The following is a 24,469-nucleotide window of genomic DNA, read 5'->3' as shown; positions in this document are numbered from 1 at the left end:
GAAACGACTCCAAGTTTTGGTCTGGCACAAAAAAACTGGTTGTGCCCACCAGCTCACATGGAGCAGAACTGAGCTGCATGTTTCACAGACAGAAGTGATCCACTGAAAGAAAGGGAACGGAGGAGTGCACCTTATCTGACCTTGCAACATCTGAAACTCCATAAATAACATACCCAAAGGCCCTCCTTGGTGGGTTCAGTACTCCTGGTAACTCCTATATCCTCTTGCTGGAGAGCTTGAGTAGGAAATGCCTTGGTTGGGACTGCAGAGGCAGGACCTGATTGTTTTTAAACAAGCACAGATGAAACTGCTGTGGTGGAGGAGACTCTGATGAAGCAGTCTGCAGGACCAAGATTCCTGTTGTTGGACCCTCTGATGTGTCCAGCAACAAGTTTCCCTTCTATCTATCTCCTTTTTATCACATATCTTAGTTTCGGTCTTAGAGTTCAACTCCCTGCTGCTGGGAGGCTTTCAGCCAGTACCTCAAAAGCTTTGTTTAATTTATACACAAGCTCAGCCTACCTGAGACCTAATTTTAAATCAGACTGAGCTGAACTCTGTCCTGGCAAGACTGCTACTGAAAGCTGAGCAAGGTCTTTTCAGGCCAGCGTGTTCTAAGAGACACACCTTTAGTTGCAGTCTGTCTCAACCCTTGTCCCTGCAGGAGGTATCCCAACTGTTTGTCAAGGTTTGTATCACTCCTGGCTTCAAAGAGCCAAAGCAGCCCTGGTATCATGCACTGTTGCTCCTTTTGGAGCATGCCTAGACATGCTTACCACACACTGACAATGTGCATGATAGGGACGTGCCAAGACCTGCATTACAATTCTCCTGGCTTGCTTTCAGAAGACAAACTTAATCTGAGAAAATAAAACAGCCAACCCTTACTGAAGATTTGTAACAGTGCTGGAAATCTTTTTAATATTAAAAATAGAAATCTGTAAAGAAATTTTTCACGTCACTGTAGCAGAGGGACACCAGAAAAGGCACACATGTAGTAAGTCATCATTGTAACTGTCACATACAGGCTTAACTCATGTTCCAAAACTTCACTTCATCCATTTAGAGGCTACAAGATGTTCAGGCTCTCCAGAGCAACTTCCATTTGGAGGTGCTGCTTTGCAGAACTCTTTATCTGCCTCTCAACATCAAATCCCAAATGTCTCTTTTCAGATGAAGCACCCAACACAGCTCATTTCTTAAATCTAACCCATCATTTTAAGACTCAAGGCACCACCCATGGGAAGAAGCATCCAGTAAGGTACAGGGAACAGAAAATGCTTTTGTCAAACTTTATAGAGAGCAGCAGCTGGCTTTTTTTCTTCATCCAAGCTTGCTTCTCCCTGATATGGCAAACATAGCTTTAGGCAAAGGCATGAAGAATGAAGTGGGAATCCCAAACAAAATCACTTTAGGAGTTTACAGGAGTCTTAAGAGCTGTCCTCTGCCTGCAGTCCAGGCTAAGAAACATCAGCCTGTGTTAAGGTAAAAAAGAGAAAGTATAATTCAGGCTGAACAAGAGACCCACAATGTTCTCCTTGGACTGCTTCTGAAGGCTGAGCAAGGCTTTTCTAAACATACTACATACAAGAGAGCTTCACCAGGGTTTGCAGAGCAGCACAGCATTGTAGTGGTGCTTAGTCCTAATCCCTCAACTCACACACATAGCACAAAGCTCTTCTAAAAACCATAAAGCTGTGATTCCAGCACCAGTCGTGAAGTGACCAGTGGCCTTTCTCATGCTCTGTGCACAAACAGAGTCATGAGCTGCTGCTGGTGCTGTTGCCCATGGTTTAGACCATTTGGTCGGATGAGAATGTGCCATCTTTACTGGCTTCAATCTTTCCATTTAGAGGTATGAAGCATGTAAAATTCTGTAGGGCAATTTACTAATATCCAGCTTTTTTCCTTTGGGAAAAAGGGGGGGGCGAGAAAAGAAAGGGGACAAGGGGGGGGGCGAGAAAAGAAAGGGGACAAGGGGGGGGCGAGAAAAGAAAGGGGAAAAGAGGGGGGCGAGAAAAGAAAGGGGAAAAGGGGGGGCATGAAAAGAAAGGGGAAAAGAGGGGGCGAGAAAAGAAAGGGAAAAGAGGGGGGCGAGAAAAGAAAGGGGAAAAGGGGGGCGAGAAAAGAAAGGGGAAAAGAGGGGGCGAGAAAAGAAAGGGGAAAAGAGGGGGGCGAGAAAAGAAAGGGGAAAAGAGGGGGGCGAGAAAAGAAAGGGAAAAGAGGGGGGCGAGAAAAGAAAGGGAAAAGGGGGGGCGAGAAAGAAAGGGAAAGGGGGGCGAGAAAAGAAAGGGGAAAGGGGGGGCGAGAAAGAAAGGGGAAAAGGGGGGCGAGAAAGAAAGGGGAAAAGAGGGGGCGAGAAAAGAAAGGGGAAAAGAGGGGGGCGAGAAAAGAAAGGGAAAAGGGGGGGCGAGAAAAGAAAGGGGAAAGGGGGGGCGAGAAAAGAAAGGGGAAAGGGGGGGGCAAGAAAAGAAAGGGGAAAAGGGGGGGCATGAAAAGAAAGGGGAAAAGGGGGGGCATGAAAAGAAAGGGGAAAAGGGGGGGCAAGAAAAGAAAGGGGAAAAGGGGGGGCAAGAAAGAAAGGGGAAAGGGGGGGGGAGAAAGAAGGGGAAAGGGGGGGATGAAAAGAAAGGGGAAAGGGGGGGCAAGAAAGAAAGGGGAAAGGGGGGGCAAGAAAAGAAAGGGGAAAAGGGGGGGCAAGAAAAGAAGGGGAAAGGGGGGGGCAAGAAAAGAAGGGAAAAGGGGGGGCATGAAAAGAAAGGGGAAAAGGGGGGGCATGAAAAGAAAGGGGAAAGGGGGGGCAGAAAGAAAGGGGAAAGGGGGGGAGAAAGAAAGGGGAAAAGGGGGGGGAGAAAGAAGGGAAAGGGGGGGAGAAAGAAAGGGGAAAGGGGGGGGAGAAAAGAAAGGGGAAAAGGGGGGGGGAGAAAAGAAAGGGGAAAAGGGGGGGGAGAAAAGAAAGGGGAAAAGGGGGGGGGAGAAAAGAAAGGGGAAAAGGGGGGGGAGAAAAGAAAGGGGAAAAGGGGGGGGGAGAAAAGAAAGGGGAAAAGGGGGGGGAGAAAAGAAAGGGGAAAGGGGGGGGAGAAAAGAAAGGGGAAAAGGGGGGGGAGAAAAGAAAGGGGAAAAGGGGGGGGAGAAAAGAAAGGGGAAAAGGGGGGGGAGAAAAGAAAGGGGAAAAGGGGGGGGAGAAAAGAAAGGGGAAAAGGGGGGGAGAAAAGAAAGGGGAAAAGGGGGGGAGAAAAGAAAGGGGAAAAGGGGGGGGAGAAAAGAAAGGGGAAAAGGGGGGGGGAGAAAAGAAAGGGAAAAGGGGGGGAGAAAAGAAAGGGGAAAAGGGGGGGAGAAAAGAAAGGGGAAAAGGGGGGGGAGAAAAGAAAGGGGAAAAGGGGGGGGCGAAAAGAAAGGGGAAAAGGGGGGGGAGAAAAGAAAGGGGAAAAGGGGGGGGAGAAAAGAAAGGGGAAAAGGGGGGAGAAAAGAAGGGGAAAGGGGGGAGAAAAGAAAGGGGAAAAGGGGGGAGAAAAGAAAGGGGAAAAGGAGGGGAGAAAAGAAAGGGGAAAAGGGGGGGGAAGAAAAGAAAGCAGAAAATGGGAGGGGAGGAAGGAAAGAAAGGGAAAAAGGCTAGGGAGTTACACAGCTCACCTTGTGTTCACCAGCTGTCCATTTAAATCTACTCATAGATAAATCTGGTTGATTTATATAGTTTCTCCTCTTTGTAGTTCAGTAATGGACAAAAGACAACCAAGTACAATTTTTATTTTTTTTTAATAAAGATAAAATTACAAAAAAGGTAAAATCAGCTCAGGAAAGGCAAATTACTTTAATAGATCAGTTTAGACATTTAACATAAACTCACATCCATTTTTAAATACTATTACATAAAGCATGGTGAAGAAAGGAATTTCTGCCTCATAAGAAGAAAACTCACAATACAACTTGCCAAAAACCAGAATAAAGCCGTTTGAAAATAAATACAGTCCATGCCAAATAGTACAAAATGAAATCAGCAGTCTCTCTCAATACAAAACCTCCTCTTCTTTCAGGTATTCCCCAACTCTAGCATTATGGTCTGCAACTTGATGAGAGGCTATGTTTTGTTCAAGGATTGCTGAGCTGTTCTGATTTTGCTCTGTACAAAGGCAAAAATAAACTGTTAAGTTTTCATTTTCTTTTGACTGTTTTAGAAATGTAGTTTCTACTGTCATGGATCTAAAATATTTACTTCTATGAGGAATTGAACATGACCTCTACAGAATTTAAAATATTACAAAGTATTAAAATATTATAAAGTACTATAAAGATTTAATAAAACACTTTTTAAAAAGGTGACATTCACGATTGATTAATTAGTGTTTACCCTTTGGCATCTGTCTTTTCACCACTGCTGTCCTTGGATTTATCCTCCTCCTTAACATCTGAAAAACAACAAGATTTTAAATATATCTAGAAAACCTTAAAACATCTTAGAAGAAAAAAGCAGGACCGAGTTTCATTTTTTGGTATATGCTCCTAGCCAGGAGAAAGTAGCTTTTAAAAGCAGCCACTGGTTACATATTAATGTACAGTGTCAAATGCATCCATCTAAAACAGAGGTTTGGGCACAATGCACAAAATACCTCAAGGCAAGCCTCTCTTGACTGGCCATAATGAAGGTATGCAGTAATGAGACTTGGATTATCCCCAGAGCTCCTTGTGATAGCCTTGTAGCCCTAAGATGTAGCCTGTTCTTGGAAAAGTCAAGAATTGCATTATTCCCAGATCCCTACCCAGCTTCTGGTTTCAGGGAGAACTAGCTGGCTTACCCCACAAAAGAGAACAGCAAGAAAATCCTGCTCTAATGGATTTAAATCAAGAACTCACGTCTGTTTTCATTAAATCCCTGATCTAAGATTAAATCCCTGGCTCTAAGATTTTAAGATTGTGGGGAAGCAACAATAATCCTTGGGTGAAAATACTATTCTAGTGTGAATAGCTGTATCTTGGAAGTGATTCATTTAAAAATGATGCTTTAAATATGATGCAAAAGAGGAATCGTCATCTCAACAGCTAATTAACTGTTAATAAACCCCACATCTTTCTCCTGGCAGTTCTAAAACACAAGATGAAATGACATCAGAGTCCTACCTGCTTTCTTGTCCTCTGTCTCTTTTTTGTCTTCCTCTATCCTGGCTTTCTTTGCTCCTTTCTTATGATCTGCAACATTTCGTCGTCCACCCTCCCCTTCATCTTCAGAATCTGAAAACTCTTCATCACAGGCTATGCGCTTGTCAGATGCTCGGACTAGGATTCAGAGCAATGAAACTAATTGAGCATAAAGTCCAACTATAATAAGCCTAATAAAGAGGAGCCATCAAATTAAGATTAAGTAATAATACACCACAATCATTTAATGTTGAGGAATGCAAGTATTATCAATTCAGAATACTCTGGGACTCTCACAACAGCTTCTGAAAATAGCTTTACAGAGAGACAGTGGGAGGGTGAGAGTATTGTGACATGTATCAAATGAAATTCAAATATTCAAAACTAAATCACAGGAGAAAACATTATGGTTTCAACAGTTCAGAAGATGGACAGTGCACCACTAAAAGGTTATAAAATTATTCCAATCACCAAAGGTTAAGTGTGGCAGGAAACTTAGCCATAGCTGAAGAACAAGAACTCCCAGTCCAGACAAGGGCTAAGGGTAATGAAGTGAAGGGTAGTGCTGCAAGTAGGGAATGCTTCTCCATAACAAAACAGCAAATAAATAATACTTTTGGAAAGCACAATATCTCACTGTACATCCAAGGGGAACACTTCTTTGTGAACAGCAAAAGACAGAAGCAAATTCCTGTATTCCTTCAATTAATCTGAGAATTCTGGAGTATCTAGTTAAGTACTTCAATAGGCAGACTGTTTCATAGGATGCAAAGACTCACGTTCTTTCAGCACTTCTTTAGAGCCCTTTAACAGCTTCAGGTTTGTGCACACATGCCTCCTTAAGAACAGAGAGGCCACCTTAAGAACAGTGAAACTGGCAGACCAGTGGTAATTTTTTTTTAATCGGGAAAAAAAAAATCCAACTGCCAGTCTTCCAACACTTCACTGGGAAGACTAAGGTTCTGAACAAATACATCTAAAACGACTCTACTTGGACATCCTCTATCATGAAGAAGTCTTTCTTACTAGAAATGCGTTTGTCTGGATCTTCTCCATCCTCATCTCCACTGTCTTCATGAACAGCATCTTCAGGAATGGCCTGCATCTGCACACCAGGTGCATGTGGTAACATGCGCAGGTTTTCAAATAAGCGCTGCCTGCAAGTAACAGACAAAAAAATAGAAGTTAGGACTACACAGAAGTAGCACTGCCCTGGATTTTGCATTAAATTCTGAAAACTCTGCATTCAGAGGTCATCTGCTTTGCTTTAGGCATGGTTTCATTTATTTTTTTCCTTTCTTCATAAAAAGGTATGTCAAGTTCAGAGTTTCCCCTTCGAACAGATCATTAGTACCCACAGAGCACTTGAACATCGTTTGCTTTGAACTTTTCAAACACTTATGTCTATCAGCTTCAATCTTCAGCTCCCCACAAGGGCTGCACAAGTACTGCCCACCTGGGCTGAGCCAACTATCACTCTGTAGGAAGCTGGAGTATTAAGATGGATAATAAACTATGCTCTAGATTCAAAGATGGAAAGTCAGATACTTAAAAGCATGAAGACTTCCCAGCTGTGTGCAGCAATGATGTCAGAATCAAACATGATCGATTTGGGTAAGATTCCTTATTGGCTGTTTCAGGGAGAACAGAAAGAAGTTTTCTCCTGTCTAAGCAACTTCATGTGACAGACAACACTCCAAAGGACCCCATGCAGGAACAGGAAGGGCACTGGACTTCTCTTTGGACTCAAAAGTAGCATTCCAAATTAAGTCCCAACAGACAGAACGGGTTGGCAAGCATAAAACTGAAGCATTTTTAAAAAATAACTTAGTATCTTTCTGCACAATTTGAAGAGCTAAAGAGAAGTTGGTGCTTTTTTGGAATCCTTAGTGTCTTTGCCTCTGTTCAAATTGTGACCTGACAAAACAGTTTTACCAATCCAGGGAGTCTCCTAAAGCTAGGTCTCTGGGCAAGCATACAATTGAAGGATTCTCTGAAACGATGGGTCATTGCTCTTCTTGGTGCTAGTATGAGGATGTGAGATTTTATCTCTGTCAATGGAAAACACAATTTGTGCCCAGGGATGTGTCATTGAGAAAGTTTTGCAGCCTACTTGCACCACGGAAGCTCAATCTACAGCAAGCAGCCTGGCAGATCACTAGCTGGAGCACTGCATCACTAGAAAAATGCTGTGGAATTTTATCAATGAAGAATATAGGTTGGGTTTTTCCCCCCTTGTACATTATTAAAAACTAAACCCCCTTCATTTGACTGTGATTTATGTATTTGTGTTATGAGCACCAATCAGTCTATATATCACCCACTTCAAGAATTACTATTATAACTGCTTGGGTGACTTTTGACAGCTTTACATGTTATAACAGTAGTGGCAAGCTTATATAACTTGATTTAAATCTTTATTCAGCTATTTTTAGCAACCAAAAGAACTTCTGTGTACCATTAACAGCCTGTTAAACTAGGGGCAAGACTGAGGGTTTATTCTTTTAAACCCAGAGCAGGGATAAGTCATGGTAGGTAAGGAGTACTTCAGGATAATCAACTGCCTCTTAACAGTCGAGTACAGAATTGATGGTTGGCATGCATTACTCATCCCTGAAGTAAAAAACTTTTTTTAGAAACAAAACTTCAGGATGTAATGCAGAATAAACCCAGTACCAGGCTAAAAACACCTATCTGCTAAAGCCTGGCAACAAGTGATTCTCAAACCTTGTGGATTTGTAAACCACAGTCACTCAACTGCCTGCACATGCAGCACTATGGTTCCATGTTAGGATGTCCAAGCTCACATGTGACTTTTCACTTTTACAGCTGGCAGCTACAAGGAACGACAGCCTCAGTTCATATTTAGACACAGAGCTGCAAATTAGAAATCCTAATCATCACAGCATACCAGCTTCTTTCCTGGCAAGATAAAGTTTCTACAACATTAGAAGGTGAAGCCAAGCAAAACATTCATGGCTCTAGTTGCTGGAAAAAGTAAAAACCCAAGCTGGGACTTGAATTTTCATATTTATAGTTGCAGGACTTTATAAGATAGACTGTTGTAGGAACAGACTTCTAAAAGGTCCCTCTTCTGACAGAAATTAAAAATGTCAGAGGTATTCAGTACTAAGTTCTACTGTTTAACAGGGAAATGCATACAGCTTTTGAGCTAAACTTCTGGAGAAATGTGACCTGCTTGATGGATAAGGATCATCATTACTTACTTGATCTTCTCCATATATTCTGGTGTATTCTGATTAGTCATATTCGAAGGACTAATATGAAGCTTGAAGTCTGGTCCAAAATACTCAAAGTAGTCGTTGTATGGCAACTCTATAACCCAAAACAAAAAGACAACTTTGTGACCCAAAAAAGGTTTGAAATGTTTTAAATACAACAGTGGTTTTGTCAAGATTTCAGGCAGAGAACTATCAAACCTGAAGCATTCAGGTAAGCAATACTTAACTGCTGTCTGAACTGTTTAGTGCTCTTCTTTTAAAGCTTTCCACTAAGAATTATTTTTTTCTTGCAAAATACCAAGAGCAAAAGCAAATTCCACTGTAATCATGTTGGAACATACAAGTAACAAATTTGGTGAAAGAGTTAAAAAAATGTTACTTCTGCTGAAAAAAGATCAAGTCATGACTTCTTATAGCAGTTTTCAGAGATAGCTTGCAAGAACTAATATTCTTTCAGTTAAATATTCTTTCAGTTAAACACACAGTATGTATTACCAGGCTGAAGATCACAGCTAGTTCAGTATTAAGTCAGGACCATACAGTGGTTCAGTGATGCCCACATCTGCCCCTTCTCCTGCTCCCACTTTGTGTATTTTGACAGATAATGGTCCCCTTGGAACATGGAATCACCAAAATAAAGTTGATGAAGACTTCATATCCAGGCAAACATCGTATTTTACATGGAATATGACTGTATCTTTCCAGACAAAATAAAAGTAGTAAGAAATCCCCATAGAACCTTTAAGAAATAAGACTATGAAATCCATTCTAATTGAACTTGTGTTGTTTCTTCATTTAAGGTTATTACAGGATAAGTGATCTTGTTAGGTGGATAGAAAGGAGATGGGAAGATTAAGTTGCTATTGTGACATTTGGAAACGCACTGTTACTTTTCAAAGAGATTAGAGATGACAGAGATCCACAAACTTGAGAGGAATGCTAAAAAAAAAAAAAAAAAAAAAGAAATCCCAAAAGCATCATATATATGTTCATTGAATGGGACATGATAATGGAAAAAAGTCCCATGATAAGGAGATACTACTGTCTCTTCTAAAGCTTTGGCTGACAAAGAATATATATTGACATGCAAGATGGAAAAATATACATCTTGAAAGGTACTGTCCAAATATTCTTTTCTCACCACCAGCAGCATTCCACTGAAGTCAAATGGAAACGCTATGAATCCAGCAAGAGATACATGAACAGCGAAAGGTTATCAGCAAAAGCTGCAGCCCAACATGAAAACTGCCAGTGACTGATGTGCAAGCCAGTCCAAATAACTAATTTTCATGAAAAGGCATTCCAAAAACATGGCCAAAAGTATGTTTGGCCAGAAGGGAGCACAGGATCTTTAGGGATCTTCTTAGAGAAATTACTCTATTATTCAACTATTCAGAAGAAGTTACTATTGCTTTTTTATTTTTTTTTTTTATCCTTTAAGATAGCTTGCATAGCCAAAATTGAGTCAAATGGAAGACTGGAAGTCAATGTACTTTCACAGAGACTTTTAAGTGTTTCTTCATTGTACCTACGACTTATGTCTTACTATGTAAAATGGATACTTTTAATGTCTTATGAATACCATGTCTGGGATGATCTGGTCTACATTGCTACAATCAAAATGCAGTACTATTAAACTAACTATTAAAAATAGTTAGTTACAAGGAAGTTTCCATAAATGTTATAAGTTCTCTATTTTCCAAAAATGATCCAGTCATTTAAAGCTCTTGCAAAGGCAAAAAAAAAAACCAAACCCAAATGCTTAAAGTTTTAGTGCATAGGCAACTGAAAATTTCTTGGCTAAATCCTAGCAATGAACTTCTACAGTTTATTCTAAAATGATGCATTACAGTTAGCTAGAGAAATATTTACAATCTGTTCACTTTTGTTATTATTTCTTAATAAAACATCAATTTAGGTATTAATACTTACCATTAGGAATTTCACAATCTAAGGCAACAGCAGTTTCATATGTCCAGCATCGAGCAACATTACGAATTGTATATCCTCCTCCTCCCAACATCAGCAGAGGCAAGTTAAAAGTCTTTACAACTTCCACACATTTAGCATGACCTGTCAAACACAGGAAAAGTTGACAATAGATGCAAAATGATCTACTAAGCAGCAAAATACATAATGAACTATTAGATCAGACATATGCAGTCACAATTATCAAGTAAGAATCAGATTGATTCAAGTAAAACCAAACTGTCTTCCCCTAGAGCTAAGCACAACCTCACAGCAAGTCAAGATCTACAGATCAGAAATGTAGAAATCATACTGAACAACATCCACCCCAGTCTTCAGAGACTTTGTATGATGGTCTAGCACAGCTGTTCTGAAATGATCTTAGAGCCTTTAGCATTTTGTCTTTTCATAACTGATACCAATACAAGTGACCAGTCTAGGGCAAATTTCTTGGTCAGATGCAAGGGGTTGAAGAAGGGAAAATGGAAAAAATCAGTACTCCGTTTCTACTTCTCAACTTGAACTTGTATTAGATGTTGCTAAGTCTTGCTTACAGAGTGAGCTGGTGCCAAGACAGTACACACTCCAGGGAGACACAGCATACTGAAAGGCATCTGTAGGAGGCAGCAGATCTCTTGGTTTCCGAGATATGTAAGATGGAAAAAAATCTGAGCTGTATGGGCAACTGAAGAAGCTTTGCCACCTGGTGCAAATCAAGACAAGAACCCTGAAACACTGCAGACCTGACAGAAGCTATACTGCATTTTTTGCCTACAATTGCCTCATTAAGAAAACACAAACCTAAGAAAACTAAGGAAAGGAATGATTCAAACTAACTGGGCATAAGACTTCGAAAAAGTTCAATACATATGAAGTATTTTATAATTTGATTAATAATGATTAAGAACAGCAGTAAAAATTGAACATTCGTAATAATGACAGAGGTTATGCCGTTTGCTGAGTTAATCTTTCATCCCAATGTTGAGAATCACACTTTTGGGTAGAGGTGTTATGTAATACTAAAATAAATTAATTCTATAAAAGTTAATAAAAATTAACATTAAGGTAACATTAACGTAAGGCTCAGTATCACAAACACCCCTCTAAGCTTAACAAGGCAGTGAGTATTCTCATTTCATTAATACTTATTTTATGCCCAAAAAGGTGTATGATGTTTAGTATCTGTGGTCCTGAGTGAGCCACTAATTTTGCAATTGCCCATTAGTGTTGCTGTGGGACGACTGGTTTTGCCCTGTCATTCCAGAACTTTGCTTAAAAGCCACAAAAAGTCTGTGCATAGAAGAAACAGAATCACTCGAGTGGCTAGGAAGAACATAGAAAACAAAGCTGCTTAACTTTTCTAGATGGACAGGAGAGACAACTAATCATAGTAATGGACTCCAGTCCTCATCATGTGAGTATCTTGAAAAATAGTATGAAGGTTTTCCATTAAATAGACAAACACTTTTCTGCTTACCTTTAACAGTAAGATTAAAGCATCCCAGCCTGTCACCAGACAGTGAATCTGCTCCACACTGTAATACCACAGCACTGGGCTGGTACATCTCCATTACTTTGGATATAATCTGTAATTAATATAAAACAGCAAGTCATTAATTCACATGATGAAAATAAATCCACTAAATGAAACTAGTATCTTTCTAGAGAGCTTAAAAACAAAGTACTCACTGGTTTGAATATCTGTCCATAAGATTCATCATCTATACCATCTCTCATTGGAAAGTTGACAGCATAGTATTTGCCTTTTCCAGCACCAATGTCCTATAAGCAAAGATGACACAAATGCTTTACTACAAATATAGAAGCACATAATGTGAGCATGGAAACAAGTCTGTACAAGTCTGCTGAACTATTTTGTACCATTATTCACATCTGTGAGAGAAAAGAGGCCAAATGGCTTACTTGATTCCCCCTCTCCCATAAAATAGTTTTGGAGTGTAGAAGCTACATGCAAAACTAAATTTGCAGCAAGTATATTTGATTTTTTCATTAAAAGATTTAAGACAGAACGTAACTGATCAGTTTATTCTGGTATACATAATTAAGCAAAACCAAGCAAGAAAACCAAGAGCAGCAAGGTGATATGCATGTTTTCAGTGCTGCATAGGAGATTTCTAAGCCATATTCCTTGCTCCAAATGTAACCTGAAGATCTAGCTGCAGAAAAAGGTAGAGAAGAAAATCAAGTAGAGACCACAGATATATCCCCTTGAAGGCATATATATGCCCCATTAAAAAGAATTTGCCTATTATTTGCTCCTGCTTCAAATAAGCATAGCCTGATGAGCAACTGGACCAACTAACTAAAGAATTACAGAAACAAGCTTGAATGGACACCACTGACTAAAGTAAAGACAAGACTTAGTAGTCAAAGTTGAGGTCAATAACCAGCAATGGCAGATCAAATTGAGCAGAAGCATTTAGAACAACACTGGCCTCCAGACGGAACACTGACTTCTCAGAATTTGTTCTCTCTTTAGTTCAACTAGTTTTACAAGTGCTGGACATAGGAAAAGCTGTTTTTTTTTCCCCCATAAGGATGTTATAATTGCAAGACAGCTACTGAAATCTGTATGCAAACAATGCTCATTTCAAAATTGTAGCTAGCAGCACAGAATATAAGTTACCATGCTTGAAGCACTGCTTGTCACTGACACTGCTCAAAAAATAAAAAATAACAATCCCAGTGACATACAATATTCTTCTATTTATTTCAACAGTGTTATCTTTAAATTCTTTGTCCTGGGTGTGGTGAGATGAAGAGTCCATAAATTTCTCTGTCAACGGGAAATGCTCTTTCTAAAAGCCAAGATATCTAATCCTTCAAAAAAAAAGAAAAAAAAAAAAAAAAAAAAGTGGCCAAATTCAGCAACAACAGCTTGTCATGATAAACATCCTGGTCTGAGCTGCTTTGTTTGAAGCACCACTACCACCTTGTGGCCAGTCAAGTGAAACCACATGGATGAAAACAGTGTCTCGGCTGACATCTACCCGCACCCATTTAGAACACAGTTTAACAGAATCTAACAACCCTAGTAACATTTAGTTCCAAAAAGCACACTGAAATGAACGCTCAGCAGCCCACTGACTTAAAGCTCAGCTTTCATTTATTTCTGTCCTCTTTGGGTATCATCAGCACACTGAGGAGTATGCATTTTGAGAATATTAGCAGAAAAAAATACCTGAATCTTTTGGATCAATTTAAATATAGTAGAAAACCAGTGAATTCTTTCCTAAAGCAGCCTTTACAACTAAATTAAAAAAAAAAAAAAAAGACTGCCCATATGTACAAACTAATGTACCAAGTTGTGAATACCAGGAGGGACTTACCCTTGGAGTGACTCAGATAAAAAGAAGTTTAATGTAAAAGTCTGAAGCTAGGAATACATTAATATGTAATACTTGAAATACTCTTTCAAGCTGGGAAGTGGAACAATTTCCTATTCTAAAGGATAAGAGTCTAACATGAAGAATTACTAACTTATTTAAAATTAATGTGAACAGCCAGGAAAATTGGTTTCCAGTCTCAACTTCACCAGAGATTCTACACCAGCTCAGATGAAAATCTTAAAGCATGCTTAAGTTCTTCAGCAGTGAGCATGATGAGAACTTGAAACACACTTTATGCCATAGTACTCCAAAAATGAGACAACTGTATTACTAGGCAAAAAGAACAAAAGAACACAGCAAAAAATTGCAGCTGAAGCTTTTTGACTATTAAACTTTTTGCCTGTTATGCTCTAACATGAAATTATACTAAGATCAGAAATAAGTTTTGAAGCCATGTGATCTCCAAACAGCTACTTTTCAGTGTATGTGAACGGAAATGTACAGATAATCACTGTAAATACAACACAACATCTTACTGGAGACATTTCCAAAATCTGAATAAACCACATTAATTATATGTTTGCACTAAAATTTAAGACAATATATCCAGAAGTGAAATTGCTGATTTCATGGATAAGTGACAATTTACTTCCCCACTATCCTTTGTAGGGTTTTTTTTTTTTTTTTTTTTTAATTTGAACATATTTTCTGAAAACATACTGCACTGGACAGTTACTGTAACTTGTACTGAAACAGAATCTACAATGAAGCTAATAAGGAATTTATCACCCAAAGAAATGTCACATTCAATCTTACCCTAAGGTCCCCTGTGCCTGGAAAATATTCACCATACTTATGGAATGATACTGTCATCACACGATCTGTGGTATAAAATGCTTCTTCAACACCATCACCATGATGGATATCAATATCAATATACAACACTCTTTGGTGATACCTAGAAAGAAAAATAATGTGTGAGAAATCCTCATTAGCTGTTATGGTCATAATATATTGACATCTAGCAAGGAAAAAAAAAAATCCACCAAAAAGCCCCCAACTGAACACTAAAAGCCAAGATTATGATAATTATGGTGATTTTGATTGAAGGGACCATGTTCTCTTAGAATTCTCAATATAGTTTGAATAATAAGTTTATCTTCAAAATGTACAAAGTATGTAAGGTATTTAGTATTTATCCCAAGCTGTCTCACTCTGTAGAAGCTGTACCTTGTCTCTGTGTTCACACCACTTTCTGTTCTTCACATCTGCTGCATTTGCCCTTTCACAGGGCATTTCTTACTACCTTCTCAGTAATTACCAACAAAGTCTGTACTAAAACAGGAGCAGGAATAACCCATGTTCCATAAACCCACTACATGTTTGTGGCCCATCAACTTTTCTTCACCTCTGCAACTTGTAAAGAAAAGCACATTCTTACTTCCAAGTGTATCAGGTTTACTATTAGCATGAAATTTTTACACTGCTGCTTAATTTTTCTTCAAATATTGCAAGTTTCAGGTCATTTTGAGATGGATAAAGAAACTAGTTGTTTGAAGCCTCAGAGCAGTGGAAACAACAGAAAGTATTCCTTAAATCCTATGATGTTCAGTAGAGAACAAAGTCTATGAACATCAGAAGATGCATTCTCGTTGTGCTTTGCATAGTGCTCTGGAAAGTGAGTCTCAGCAGCCCAACTTCAGCAGGGCTAAGATTTTTCACTTAAGACACTGAACTGGACAGTTTCCTATAGCAACATAACCCAAAACTCTTTTAAAGCTTCCTTCCTTTACATGCACATTAAGCCACAAAATTCAAGACTGGACCACAGAAAACTATACTGCTTTTCTTAGACTGCAGAGACAGATCCTGAATATATGCTGTACTTTAAGATATTCATTAAGACATTCTTTTTAATATTCATTATTTCTTAATGTTTTAAGAAACATTTCCCAGTTTTAAAACACACTTCCAGATTGCAGCTGCTTCCCCCATCACTCAGCAGCTGACTAAGCTGCTCCATTCACAAGAGTCAAATACCTAGAATTATTTTTTGCAAGAAATGAGCTTTGTGTTATTAGAAGGGATACAGTCCCCTGAAGCAGAACAAGTAATGCTCAGGATTTTAGTGAAACATTATTGCTGGAAGTTAATTATATGATCACTTTTTCATCACTCCTTATTTTTCATTTTGCAGTCAGCAGCACAGCTGTTATTTCATTATTTATTCATAACAGCCACATTAATTCAGGTAACAATCCAAGGAAACTCAGTGTATGATCTTCCCTGAGTATTCATTCCCATTTGTTTTAGTAACTACTCAGATGATAGGAAACAAGCAGGCATATTCAGAAACCAAATGGGTGCATGATTGTGAGCAAAATCAGACAGAGCAGTTTTTTATCTAGTCCACTATTCTGTTCCCATGAGTAGAAGCAGGAGAGGAAGTTTCACAGAAGGCATGGAAACCTGTCCTTTTCTGAAGCTGGCTCCCCAGTACATCCACACCACCTAGAATTACAGCATATGGCAATTCTACAGGCTGTCTTACTGCTTGGATCTTTAACACTCATGTAGAGACCTCCTGTCCATGTCTAACCTACTTCGTGTTCTTTCAGCCTCCTGTAGCAGTAAGTTCCAGAATTTCACTCTCCTCTTTGTAAAGTACTTCTAAATATCAGTTTTAAACCTATCTATTAGTTATCTTTTCAGCTTGCCTGTGTTTTAGTTTAAACTTCTTGCTGAAGCCAAACTGGGCTGAGCTTGCAGTTTTCTTAATTGAAACTGTACAAGTTCAACATGGGCTATGAAAACTCACTGAAATAATAACTACAATCCTTATCTTCAAACATTTAAATACTCAAATTTGACATTTTCCATGATTTTATCTTGTTCCCATCATAAACTTACTTCAGTAACTCAAGGATGGCAAGCACAATATCATTGACATAACAGAAACCAGATGCCTCTGATTTCTTGGCATGGTGAAGTCCTCCAGCCCAATTAACAGCCATGTCTGTTTGTTGTCTGTTCAATTTTACTGCACCAGCTGCAAAAAAAAACATGCAGAAATGAAAAGTCAGAAACGTCTGAAGGCCTTTAAATCTGTTATATGAAACAGTATCTTATCTTTTATATAAGCTGATCCTAGATCTGATCTCTAGCAATACTGAATTACTTGATATATCACAGAATGGTAGGGGCTGGAAGGGACCTCTGGAGATCATCTAGTCCAGCCACCTTGCCAGAGCAGATTTGCAGAGGATGGCGTCCAGGAAGGTTTTACATTACTCGAGAGATGGAGACACCACCATCAATCTAGGCAGCCTGTTCCAGTGCTCCATCACCCTTAAATTAGAAATTTCTTCTTATGTTTATATGGAACTTCCTATGTTCATGTTTGTGCCTGTTACCTCTTGTCCTGTCACTGGGCACCATTGAAAAAAGATTGGCCTCATTCTCCTAACACTCACCTTTTTAAGTACTTATAAGCATTAATAAGATCCCCCCTCAGTCTTCTCTTCTCTAGGCTAAGCAGCCCCAATTCTCTCAGCCTTTCTTCAGACAAGAGATATTCTAGACCTCTCATCATCTTTGTAGGCCTATGTTGTACCCTCTCAAGCAGTTCCCTACAGATATTTGACTGCCTGTAACTGACACATGATTGTTATTTCAACAAAACCCAACAACTTATATTTGCTTCAATTTTAAATATACTACCAAAGTTTTAAGTTGATGACATAAATGTTAACAAAACATCTGGCAAACAACCTATACTTACCAACAGAGCCTCCAGTTGATAGCTGACAAAACTCAAACAGGCCATCAAATACAGGACAATCTTCTCCAACATTAACTGTGTAAGAAATGTATTACCTTTCAAAATCACCATTCCAACAGCACTGCTATACACATGGATAGCACTTACAGATGTACTGCATAGTTCAGTCAGCATTTCAACTGCTCCCCACCGACCCTGCCTCATTTTTGTCAGGCTATAATTTAAACACTCAAAACAATATAAAGTCTTCATAATCTAAGATGACTCCAAAGTACCTTTTATTCTTTTTAGTTTTCACATTAGCAAGAAGTTTGATAATTTTTGCATTTTTGAAGAAGTGCTGATTGACACAGGCTATGTTAAAAATTGCACAATTACTTGGAAAAATAATTTGCTGAGAATAAAGCATCATCAAGAGGTTACAATGCTGCCTTTTCAATTGGTGTAATAGATGTCCAACTGCATTTTTAACAGTACTTTCAGCCAATTCTTATAATTAAAGAAATAAATTAATGGAAAGGGCAAAAAGTTAATAATGTACAATTTTTACTATCTTCTTCCAAGAGGAACGAGTATCTCCTTTTCTTGGCTTAAACATATCTCCACACATTGATTTCTTCCTCATCTACTCTTCTAAAAGCCATTTTCAGAAAGATTTTGCATTAGAACATTTTGAAGACACTTTTGCAAACAGCTCACAACTGGAGTTTAATCTGTGCATTAAGCCTATAGTAAGTGTTATTTCACACCTAGAATACACCCTGTGAAAGCAGAAGCAAAACTTCCATAAACTCAAAAAACACTTTTGCCAAGATGGCTGCTTTTGACAGTAAATAACCCAAACCAGTGTAACTAAAGGCAGGTACATGCATATATTCTTGTATATGCACTTTTCCAAGCCACCCACACCATTAAGCTACATTCATATCTCTGGACTGGTGAATACTTGGCTTTAAACAATGCTAAATACCAAAGCATGTTCACACAGACTTAGCCTAATTCTGACACTTACATCTCTGCATTTGCTTGCTGTACTCAGACATATTGTCAGGCCTTATTGATCGGAGAAATTTGATGTATTCATCACTATGGTACTTGGTCATTTCCTCCGCAGTAGCTTTGTGGGGCCGCTGATAACAAGAACAGTTACAGAAACAGCTGATTTTGCACAGCACTCTGAATTAACAATTCACCACGACAGACCACTCAAAAGAAATCTACTCTACTTTGAAGGGAGAACAGGTAAACTGATAGTAGTGCTGCTCTACATAAAGCAAGGACTACTCTGCTATCAGTATACAACCTGATGAACTCTTTGTGCAGTTACCCCAATGCCCCCCACAACATCCCACTCCCCCATCATAAAAACACTGGTCAAAATTCCCTACTGGGATTCTAACTCACTTCTTCCCGACATGGACAATAATCTATAATCCTTGCTTGTCACAAAATACTGCTTTACTGCTTCACTTTTACGAGAGCTCTGAATACACTATTTAAATATTTTCTCTTTCCACTTCTCTCCATCTATTTGTGTGAGTATACTTGAAGCCCTTTAAAAACAACTTCAAACGCTTCAGTGAACATTCTATTACTTATACTCACATAAATTTCCATTTTTCTGTATAAGCCATAATTTAACAGCAAGTTGTGGGTCATTCGGATCCTGTGAGGTTTCATTGGATGCCCTTGTCCGTAGTAATAGTTTCCAATATCACCTGTCAATATAACAACAAATGAATATTCATATTCCAAAACAACTTTTCACTGCTGCTTGAAGGAATCATTCTCAGAGGATAATCAAACAGGTATGATTGCAGGGAAAAAAAACAAACAAACAAGCAACCAAGCTCTACAAAAAGGTTACTACTTCAAAAAGGCCAAGAGGAAAGCAAACTGCCTGTAAAAGATTCTACGTCAGAAGAAGCAGGCAAAAAGGAGGCCAAATCTAACACCTTCACTACAAGCAGAGTAGTGGGAAAACAGAGATGCCTACAAGACATGTTTTCAAATCAAGAGTGAAGAAAATAGTGGACCAGAACTGAAGAATAAAAGTAATGGGAAACAGAACTGGAATTGAAAGGGAAATAGGAGCTACTGATGACATAAAACAGAGTATGCCACAACAGAGGCTGTATTAAAACCCCGCGTTTTGCAGGAGCTGATTATAAGACACCATCCCCAGACTGCCCTTGACTACTAATCCTAGCAATTACATTCCATACATTACCTTCAGATCCATTGCTGCAGCGACATCCACAAAAACACTCCTGAGACACCTACTGCTGGAGGTCCACAACATTTTAACAGAAATTTGTAATCCAGATTAGGACAGCTCAGTCAAATCAGAGAGCAGCTAGACACACAATTGAGATACAAATCTGACACTCATTTCCAAGGCAGGAATGGCTGCTGTCACAGGCTAGTGGGTAGTGTTAGAACATACATGCCTCCACTTTGAACTCTCCTGAGACATGAACCATTACAAACAGAACCAGCAGTCCATGTTTCTGGAAATGTAGACAAACCTATAAGGTATGTCCAATTGTCAGTGGCTTTCAGATGGAGAATTCCATAACCACTCCACAATAGTGTCTTAGTTTGTTGGGTTTTTTTTTCTGACCAAATTTCCTGGCAGGATTAGTGAACCTCACCTTCCTCAAATTTTTTAGGTTATCTTCCACATCCTACAACACGCTCTGCCTTGTCCACTGGGAATGCAATAAACTCTGTTTTCATAATGTCATACTATTTTACAAATACCTTTGTAGAGATAAGAAGCAGCACCACTACAGAACAGCTTTAGCATCACCTCTTCAACATAAACTTCAGCTCAAGAGGAAAGGAAAATGTCAGCTTGCAGTAGCATCACCAACTACCAAGAAAAGCAAGCATTACAGTAAGATTTTAAGTCCCAAGATTTTAAGTGACAGGGAGAGTAACGACACTTCGAAAAACAGATATAACCTAATATAATGTAAGATGAAGTTATCGAGAAAAACGATCACTCAACGTCTACCTCATTGCCATCCTGTAACAACGGAAATACCAAATTTTACCATTAGTTTAAGAACTTTGAAGAACTTGGACCTACTACTAACTTAGGTATTTGTGTGGAAGATTAGCAACTTGATTTCCAGCCAATACCACATCACAAAGAGAGCCCATCTGTAGTGATGGTGTCAAAAAGGTGTCAAAAGTCTCCCCTCCTTTGCTCAGTGAAGAAGAAGGTGCCCTTCCTGACACAAACACTTCATCCACTGATTCCAAACCCTGTATATCCCTTCTTCATATATCATATACTTACCAAGAGCTAGGAGGAACATCTCCCTCATTAATGAAGCTAAAATGCCCTGCACACAATGTGACAGACTAACACTGACTGCAGTATGCTTATGTATGAGAAACAGGTACAGTGAGGCCAAGGGCACAAGACTAGTATTGCAGATGGCCTGAGCACCTGATCTTCTCTTCAAAAACCACTGTGCAAAGCACTGATGAATTTCCACAAAACGCTTCTCTTAAAGCTTACATCTGCAGGTAAGATGAACTTAAACTAGAAGTCCTAACGTACTTCCATACTGTCTGAACATAGTAGCATGCTGCCCAATTGAAACAGGTTTAGTCTTGTCTTTCTGGGTGGAACCAACCACATTCTGATGCAGATCTCTCAAACTTTTCATGAAGGTAGAGTCTTTTGAACACCCACATTAAACTATGCACAAGTAGCAACCCAAACAATATTGCTAGAGCACTGGCATGGAATACACTTATTAACCACAACAATGACAGTTGCTCCTGATTCTGTAGTACTGTGCTTTACTGTACAAAAGCAGAGAGTTGGAAAGACCATCTGGGTCTTGTCCTCATTGCTATGGGCAACTGTACAACACATCCATTTTGGAAGAGGCCACTGAACCTGAGCCACAAGCTGCAAGAGCACAGCAGCAACCTAGCAAGAGGTTAAAATAAAAGCTACAACATCCTTCCAGATATAACATAGCTGTAAGCAGTGTGAGGAACAGACTTCACTAAGCTATGGCCATATATATTAAGACTAGAAGCATTTACTAAAAATATCTCAGATAAGACAACAGACAATTTTTAATCAGTATGGTTTTCATTCTTCCCATAGCACACTGGCTCAAATTTAAACAAAATTATTGACCTGAACTCAATCAAAAGCAAGTAAATTCAGCAAACTGGATGTGGCTGGCAGGCTGTTACAAACAAATTGCAGAAAATGAAATCAAGCTTCATCTACCCAAAGTTTATTGGTTCTGGGTACAGTGTGAAGGATATTAAAAACTGTTAATTATCAGAAAACGTTGCCAGCAATACACTCTGAGCAAACTTGGTTAAGTGGCAAGCTAATTTACACTGAGTTTCACAACAAACATGTAGGAATGTATGCATCTCAGAAGATAAACACATAGGCTTTTAGTACTTTTTAACACTTTCTACTGCATACTTCTAAACAAACAGAGTGCAAGGGTGTATGAAGGAATATTTATGACAAAATGTGGTCATTTACTTCAGTTATGACATCCTGGGAGACATACCACTACTTCATTTGTGTGGCTGAAGTATCTTTGGGGTTTTTTTGCTCTCTTTTGGGCTAAGGCCTCAAATATTCCTCTTGCTTTCAAGACAAGACTTTGCTGGTACAACAGCTACATAATACTCAGCCAGATGAAGCACCAATTAGAAATATTTACTGCAGGCACTAACTCTAAAATTTCTTGTAATAACTTTATTTCCAAAGATATGCAAAATGTTCGCTTTGGCAATAAAAAAAGATAAATAAAAAGGCATTAGAAGCTTTCCAAAGCTGCTTATCACACAGAAAGCATTAAAAAAACCCGCAAACAACAACAAACCACACTTTTATAAAACTTACTTTTCTCTACGTTGTTAACCGCATTTATCCTAGTCTACATATTCAAGCAAGACATGAGCTATAACTGCTTTTAAGTTGCCATTATCCTGCCACCTCCAAACTTCTTCCTTCCCCAGTTTCTCCCCTCTCTTCACCAGTATAGATTTCTGGCTATTAAGAGAATCTGATACCAACGAGTACCAAAATTCAGGGATCACATAAAAACTGAAGATATCATTCTATAGTAAGCTATAACCACCTGACTTTATTAAAAAAAAAAAAGGAAATAGAAAAGAAAAAAGGCATATTAATTAAAAATGCAAACCATGCAAATATTTGCAGAAAGAAAGCTTCTAATCTATCACTGCAGTTTTCCTTTCAACAAGGCGAGAAGCGATTCCTCTTCCCTAGGAAAAGTAAGATCCCAGCTTCACCAAAATTATCCCTAACAGGGGCCTCCTTTCCCCTTTAGGCTGAACAAAGAACCAGAGCTAGTAACAAAGAGAAGGGGGCGGCAACCACCACTCTGCCTCCTTTAGTGTGGTAAAGAAAAAAACCCAAGACAGGCCCCACAAGATCTGCCGTTTCTAAATAGCAGACTTGCTACAGCAACAGACACCTTTGATATCTTAGTGAATTTAGCCATCCATCTTCGTTTCCAAAATGGTGAAAGCACCAAAGTGCTACAGCCAAACAGCCTCAACCTCCATTTCCTGGCTCCTACCAATACCAGTCTCAGTTGCCAACTTCAAGGATTGTTACAAAATATTAAAATTAAACCCCCAAATCTCTTGACTCATCTGACCACCACGTTTATCCTCCCAGCACAAAAAAAGATGAAAACAAATGCAAACTCAAGAAGAAAACGAAAAGTTCTCACAGCTGTGGTCAAAGAGAACCACAAACAAGTTGCTGCAAATACCTGAAACTAAGCCCAAGCTTCATGTACTTTTTCAGCGTGACTGACAATGCAGATCACAAAGTCGCTGCGTCCTCATCAGCCAAGCCTGCAAACTTAAAGGGCCTGCAAGCAACTCAAATGTCACTCATCTTAAACACCTACGCATGCAACTTTTGTGTTTTGCTACTAGAGGCTCGAGCAAGCCAAACCCCAACTCGGATGTGTGCTCGTTTGGGGCGGAGGGGGCAGGCGGACTCTGCACACCAGAGCTCTGCATGAAAGCCAGAGGAAAGGGAAGGCCTAAGCGCAACAATCACTAGGGGCCGAAGCTGCACATGGCCTAGACTTTTTTGCAGGGGAGGAGCTAGACGCAGCAGCAACTCCAACGCCTCAGTCCTGAGCGGATGAAGGGGAGTGTCTCAACTTTTCTTCTTTTGGAGAGTGGAGGGGGGAATCTAAGTGAAGGAGGGGGGAACAATAGCCACAGCTTTCACCACTGGGCCCTGCAGCCGCTCCGCGGCAGGCCAGGCAGCTCCCCAACCGACACCTCGCCAGACTCCAACCTCGCCGCCACCATCACGCCCCCACTCCTGCCGCCCCGTCCATCTCGCCCAGTGGTCCCCGGGGCTTTGCCCCGCGAAGGTGCTCGAGTGCGCAGGTCCGACGACGGGAGCGGGGCGCGGCGGCGCAGGTGGAGGCGGCGGAGACCCCCCGGCCCGGGCCGCCACGGAGCCGGGGTGGGCTCATTCTGCGGGGGAAAGGGCGTCCATAATGGCGGGGAATGGGAAGAGGCCGCCCCAGTCGGCCTTTAGAGGGTCTCCCCCCATTCTCACACACACACACGCTCTCGCACCGGCCTCGCTCACCGTCATAATAGTAGCAGACTTTCTTCTTGCCGCCACCCTGACTGTACGCCATAGGGCCACCGAGTCGGGGCCGGGGGGAGGGAGCAGGAGGTCGAGGCGAGCGGCGAGCTGGCACGAAGGGAGGGAGGGGGCAGGAGAAGGCGGACACCGGAGAGCGGGAACTCGCGACGCCGGACCACGGGCAGTGCGAGCGGGCCCAACCATCGGCAGCGGGAGGGGGGGAGCAAGCGGGGCGCGCCCAATCCGCCGCTGCTGGGGGAGATGAAGGAAAGTAGGAGCCCGAGAGAACAGCACAGAGACCAACCTCGGACTTCTCCTGCCTATCCCTGGCCTTTCCACTTAGTCACAC

General features: G+C 40.2%; 1 protein-coding gene across 1 annotated transcript; it reads right to left on the bottom strand.

Moving 5' to 3' along the window:
• Window positions 1–3,797: 3,797 nt before the first annotated feature.
• On the bottom strand, window positions 3,798–24,199 carry HDAC2 (histone deacetylase 2). The gene is made up of 14 exons (XM_054393184.1): window positions 24,121–24,199; window positions 19,080–19,192; window positions 18,487–18,604; window positions 17,475–17,549; window positions 16,604–16,742; window positions 14,510–14,651; window positions 12,033–12,125; window positions 11,821–11,929; window positions 10,308–10,448; window positions 8,361–8,469; window positions 6,160–6,290; window positions 5,116–5,271; window positions 4,349–4,406; window positions 3,798–4,120 (listed from the first exon to the last, which is right to left on the bottom strand). Exons 1-14 carry the CDS (start codon window positions 24,170–24,172, stop codon window positions 4,090–4,092), a joined length of 1,467 nt encoding a protein of 488 aa, XP_054249159.1. The 5' UTR covers window positions 24,173–24,199; the 3' UTR covers window positions 3,798–4,089.
• Window positions 24,200–24,469: the final 270 nt, after the last annotated feature.

This window comes from Indicator indicator, chromosome 27, assembly GCF_027791375.1.
Source record: "Indicator indicator isolate 239-I01 chromosome 27, UM_Iind_1.1, whole genome shotgun sequence".
Classification (NCBI taxonomy): Eukaryota; Metazoa; Chordata; class Aves; order Piciformes; family Indicatoridae; genus Indicator; species Indicator indicator.
This window is presented reverse-complemented; position numbering and strand designations above follow the sequence as displayed.